General features: G+C 35.8%; 1 protein-coding gene across 1 annotated transcript; it reads right to left on the bottom strand.

Moving 5' to 3' along the window:
* Positions 1 to 1,530: 1,530 nt before the first annotated feature.
* Positions 1,531 to 6,301, bottom strand: C1H7orf78 (chromosome 1 C7orf78 homolog). The gene is given in 5 exon segments (XM_087426241.1): positions 1,531 to 1,560; positions 1,563 to 1,640; positions 2,210 to 2,352; positions 3,581 to 3,665; positions 5,882 to 6,301. Coding segments are annotated over 5 exon segments (675 nt in total). The 5' UTR covers positions 6,221 to 6,301.
* Positions 6,302 to 6,522: the final 221 nt, after the last annotated feature.

Genomic DNA, 6,522 nt, shown 5'->3' with positions numbered 1-6,522 from the left:
ACCTACCACTTGTAAATATAAAATGAATTTCTGCCCATTTGAAGACAGTTTTCTGGCCACCTGTCTTCTCTTTATGCATCCATCTGCAATCTGGTCTTCTAGAAATAGCTGTCTGCTGACTGTTCACTCTCTGGAGTCCCCTCATTTACACAAGTCCATTGACTGATCTTACTGAAGAGCCCCTCTCCGTCTCTCTCTCACCCTCTCCTTCTCTCATCTTTCAGTCAACACTTGACTTGGCTAGTCCCTGGGTGTTGTATACATTTTATTTTGTAGACACAAAATGCATAGTTTCTGAATTTTTATTCATACAATAATTGTAATAGTAATTACTAAGCGTCATTGCTATGTTCCAAGTGTTTCACAAATACAAACTTTTGACTTTTCATGACAAATTTATGGAGTTGGTACTATTATTATTGTCATTTTACAGATGAGGAAACTGAGCCACAGACAGTTAAGTAACTTAAGTCATGCAAAGCTATATCTCCTTATAACAATAATCAATAATAAGTGAATCCAGAAGACATGAGTGACTTTGCCAGCAGTTTATATATGCCATTTCGTTTAATTCTCCCAAAACCTGAGAAAGATTGGTTTGGAAAACTTAAGCAAATCATCCAAGATTACACAGTTATAGGTGGTTTGGTTAGAAATTTGAGCCCATTTTGAGCAGACCCAAAGCCCAAACTCTGTTCACTATATTAATCTGCCCTTCCACCCCCTTCCCATAGATGACATTGACAAGTGAATAAAGAGAGGTAAGAGGAGTTATAAGGCATAACTCGACTCAGACCCTGCTTGTCTGCTTCTAAGGATAGTACACGCTATTCCCAATTGGCAGGTGAAGAACTGAGGAAGAGTGAGGTTCAGTAATCTGCTCAAGATCCTGTGGCAAGGCTGGGATTCGAAGCCAGGCTTTCTGCTTTTCAGATCATTATACTATCTCCTGGTGTCTTGATTTAGGTTTCCCCAGAGGCAGACACTTAACAAGGATTCTAGAGAAACCAGAGGTGATCCCCAAAATGAAGGTAGAATGTGGGCCAGTGAGACAGGAAAAGGAAGGCAGCCAACAACATGCAAGTAACTATTGGGTCAACTGGAGTCTAATGGGGAGCCCTGGGGAACAACCTAAACAACCGCCTCAGTTATTGCTCGAGGGCTCCAGCCCCCCCTCCCCCCACCAAGAGAGCCCTGGGGCAAGGAGATGCAGACAATGACTTGGGAAGTTGGGCGGAAATGCTCAGGAATGATGAAGACTGAGGGGATGTGGGCGGCACCAACAGTGCTTCTGAAACCTGAAATTATGACATTGCCACTGGTAGTTTTCCAGAATTCCACTGAAACCTAGGAAAAATAATAATTATCTGATCAAGGGACTGGATTCTTACAGACTTCACTTAAAATGGTTTAAGCACCATGTAAATACTTCATTTATAGTTCTTGTGATAGTAGAGCTTCTATAGGATAAAGTATGCGTTACTGAAAACAGTCGTTTGAGTAGTAATTCTAAAGCGTTCATGTAAGTGTTCAACAACAAATCTTAAAATTTTTGCCCACCTGTTCCTACATGTCTTGGTAAACTTTTCTTCTACACGATCCATAAATGCACTGTACACATCACGCCGCCTTTTATGTCTCTTAAGCAAGATGGTAAAAAAGGAAGTTAGCGAAAGCAAACATCTATTGACTTTAATTGTTTATTTTTTTTTAATTGCTATTTAATAATGTTTGCTTTAAAAGCTTGCTTTGTATGACAGATGCACATCTTGTTCTGCTTGGACATACAGGGCTGCAAAGCAGCCTTGATTATCCAGGGTAGAATTTGAGCCATGGTAAAAGTATGTTTTCTCAACATCTTTTTATGAGTGTATGACAGAGTCTTCTTGTCAGGCCGGCTTACTTGAGTGCAATTCACTCAAAATGGGCTGCTCCAAATGAGGTGGGAGTAAATTTTGGGGAAATTCCTTACAATATTCAGGCCTCAATTCACCATACCAACTGTCTTTATAATAAAAAAAGAAAATTCTAGATGATCCACTATTTGCATTTTAAGAAAAAATAGAGATCTGCATGCTTTACTTTTAAAAATAGGAACATCTTCCACTATACACACTAATAACAAATTTGAAACTCCTGCATTAAAGCAATCATTAACAACAGCACTGGAGACCTTTCCCAACAGCTGCAGAGCAAGAGTTGAACTCACTGTGTAGGAAGCAGATTTAATGGGCCACGGGGCTTTTGGTAAAAATAGTTTTGGATCCCACGTGCTTTCCCGAGGCTTGTAGGTGATAAATCTTTCTGTATTGTTCTTGTGTTTATCATCTTTCAGCAACTGGCACCCATGTACTAGAGAAATGAAGAGATACGAAGAGAAACAGCAATTACATGAGTCTTTGCTCATGATGTCTCTCAGAATATGGAATCATTTTGGAGATCAGGACTCAGGAGTAGCAAAGTACTGGACAATTTATAAATGCAAATCTAAATAAAATTTGCTCATCCTTTCTGCTATTTCTGCTGGAATTAATGTCCTTCTTCTTCAAACTCCACTTCAAATCCCACTTTCTTTTAATTCCCTGGAAACCTCTTTTTAAAATTCCTCAACAGTGCTTTGTGACTTAATAGCATATTTTGCATTCTACCGTGTGTTTTACTTAGATGTTTCTTGAGATCAGAGGCTGGGTTTTAAAAAATATTCTTGGCATTTTCTTCCATATTGACTTACTCATTGCGCCCATAAGGGAAGTTGATGTGTTTTATTATACACTTAGACAAGACTTTTATAAATATAATCCATTCTAAAATGTGTACATTGTTTGCAAATACATTATCTTAATTTTACAATTATAAAACTATTTGCTTCTCATTTTGAAAAGAAGAAAATAAAATAAAATTATTATCCCACTATCTAGAGACAACACTGTTAACATCTGATTGATTTCTTTATAATTGATATGTAATTATAATATGTAAATATAGCCTGCGTGTATTATTCACCCTTGTCCAAATAAGTAATGCTGGATAATACACATTAAGTCTAGATAAACACTATACAGATGGCACCATAATAATAATAATGGGGTGTGTGTGTGTGTATTTACTATGTGCCTGACAACAGGTGCTTTACATAAATTATTAATTAAGTGCTTTACATATGGTATAACAGATTTAATCCTCACAATAATTCTATGATGTAGATTCAATTATTATCATTCCCATTTACAGATGGAGAAACCAAGAGATAGTTTAGATAATTTCGGGCAATAAAGCCAAGATTCAAAGCTACACAGCTTGCTTCCAGAGTCTATACTCTTAAGCACCAACTCTATATGTTCTCTACACATGATACGTTGAATTATAAACTCAATCTTCAATAATAAGTTAAAAGTTGTGGGAAATGAAATAAATGAATTGTTGCCATTAATTAACTGGGCATTTAAAATTTTACCGTATTATTAAGGGAGATAACTAAAAAAAATCTTTTTAGTTATATGCCTTTGTAAGTATTACTATTAAAATATAATGCAGACACTTTATTTCTTACCATATTCATAACTTTATGATAATGACTTACCTGTACTTAAGTTTCGTGACTTAAATTTTAATCCAAAAGGATCCCTTTCATAAATCGTCACGAAGTTTGGTAAATTACGTTGGTACTAGGTATGTAAAGAGAAGAGTGTACTATTAGTAATAAATACTGTTTCTTATTGTATTTGGAATATGATTTTTCCAAATCATAAATATATCATTGGCAAAATTCAATTTTGAGGATTTTGTTGTAACATTTAAAACTTGCATGTGAAAATTTGAAAGAAAATCTAAGATTCAAGATACTGTATAAATAATTCATTTTATGGTGGAGAGGAGTACTTCAATTATTCTTATATGAATAAATCAGAAATAGTATGAATAGTGTAAACAGGATGAAATTAAGGGAATCGATTCAAAATTTGGCAACTTAATCTTAAAATGCACATAGAATTACTTGTTATACTTCTGGAGCTGAACTTATTTCAGGGATATAAGAAAAATATTGAACAGAGCTAAAATAATTTCCTGAGCTTGGAATAGAGTAACTATTGATTATTTTTATTAAGCTATAAAACAGAGTTGTTTTTTTTAGGTGGCTTAAATGAACCAATTTGAACTGAAGTAGAATTTGTACACTTCCAGAAACTAATCAAATAAAACATCGCACATGTCTCTGCTTGAAAGCTGAATCGATGTGGCACAAAAGAGGGAACTTGAGAGTATCATCAGAAGTTAGACAGGGTTCTTTTCTTAGTGAGTGACTCTAGGTCCTGCCTGCAAATAGGAAAATATTAAAAATCTCAAAGCAGGAAACTCTCTAATATAAGATTTTTCACTCTTGAATTAAATACAAAGGGATGCCAAGTTAGTTGCAAAAATTCTTCAGTTGAGGTTCAATTTGTAACAATACTGACATCTGGTGGTTGCACAATTTATGTCATGCTGCCTTCAATTCACTCTTATTTATAGAAACAAACTAATTCAATTAAAATAAAAATGTCCCTCATTCCTTGAACTACTTACCCAAGTCTTGTAATTCTAACTGTAACTAGTGAAATATTTAAGTAAAACGACATTTGATATTTAATTTACCTCCCCTTGTCTCCAAAAGGTAACATATTTCATTTGCCATAAATAGAAGTGATTAAGTTCCCTGAGCAAGTAAAGAAGGTTATGGACCGAGGCTCTCTGGATCTCCCAACTTTTATCCTAATAACTCAAGAGGTAACATTCATTGAATACCTCGATATTCCAGACTCTGTTGTGAGTACTTGGTATATAATGGTCTCCTTCATTACGTAAAATAACCATATAAAATATGTAGTATTGTTATTTCATGTTATAAATAAGGAAAGAGGCTTAATAACTTGTCCAAAATTATTAGAAAGTAGAAGAACGGGTAATCTGATCCCAGAGGCCACGCTCTTAACTGCTTTCCTATATTTTCCCACTGGAACAAATTCATTCTTTTTTCTAGTTATTCTTTTTTTTGTATTATCAGTCCTATTGCTTCTCTCTTTTTTTAATTTAATTTAGTTTTACTTTTTGGTGAGGAAGATTGTCCCTGAGCTAACATCTATGCCAGTCTTCCTCTGCTTTGTGTGTGGGACTCCACCACAGCGTGGCTTGAGGAGAAGTGTGTAGGTCTGTACCCGGGATCTGGGCCGCGAATGCTGGGCCACTGATGCAGAGTGTGCAAACTTAACCACTATGTCACTGGGCTGGCCCCAATTGCTTCTCTCTTTACCAAGTCATTTTTATGTGTTAAAGACCTAAGTATAGGATATATTTGTATTCTAGTGAAATTATATTTTGACCTCATTTGCATCTCCTTAAATATATATTCCCCACCACTGTTTTAAATTATAAATCTAATTCTAGCCCATATATTATTTAAATTATTAATCATTAGAAAGACTCATTAAAGTAATATAATATCCCTCTTTGTCAATTTTCATTCATTTATCCATTCATTCCATGAATTGATTTCATTACTACTAAATTGTAAACTCCTTGCGACTGAGGCCTGTTCTCCAATCACATCTAAGTTCAAAGTGTTCTCCTCAAAACTAAGAAAAGCCACCCCAGAGTTGGCCATCCCACCTGGCAGATAAAACCCCATCAGAAACGTTAACCAGGGTCTTACCTCTCTCCCCTGCCATTTATTGCTGAATCTGAATTGTATTGTTCCATGAGAAACAAAGATGCAGCTTTATACATATTATATCCACATACCTTTTTTGCTCATGTAATAGTTGGCATAATTAGGAAATGAATAAAAAGTAATATATATTTCCCCTTATCTGTTTTAAGTTATTTAGAATCAAATGCTCTTTTGTACCTGTCGAAAGTCATGTGGTTTCGGATTGAGATATACACCATTTGGATATTTTCCACTCTCCACAAACATTAACTTCGCTTTATATGAATCCACATGTGGGAAAGTAGTTATAAATTTGGGAGATACGGCCTTCTCGGGATGATTCCTTATGCGGGGCAGGTGAAGCACTGTTTCTGGAAAATTGCTTTTTATTCTCTTTTGTTCTTCCTTAATGGTCCTTGATGGTTTTTCTGGAAATCTCATAGATGTATACAGTTTATAACTAAAATCAGGAGGCTTTATTTCCCATATGTTGACTTTCATTTCAGATTGTGGTGGTTGCAGGAGATTTTTTCCCATTTGAAGCTGAGATCTTGTGTGGGATACTGCAGCCTCTTTGCAAGATCCCTGCCTCTCCTGCCTTTCTGGGCCTCAAGATACATTAGGTGGAGGGATTTTCACATGTAGGAATCTGCAACAGACATAGACATTGGTGAGGCATGCCACTACAGCAATGGTGTATTGAATATTTTCTCTCCAGGCCAGGGTAATCTCTGAAAGATTTATGAAGCAGAAAAAAAGCTCAGAAATGACAAGGGGTGTGTGTGGGGCGGGGAGAGAAGCCTCACAGCTGCTGCAGGTATTTATTCAGCACCTTTATC

The sequence above is a fragment of the Ceratotherium simum genome, chromosome 1, assembly GCF_057802395.1.
Source record: "Ceratotherium simum simum isolate JZ-2026a chromosome 1, ASM5780239v1, whole genome shotgun sequence".
NCBI lineage: Eukaryota > Metazoa > Chordata > Mammalia > Perissodactyla > Rhinocerotidae > Ceratotherium > Ceratotherium simum.
The sequence above is the reverse complement of the archived record's forward strand: the minus strand, read 5'-3'. Positions and strand labels throughout refer to the sequence as shown.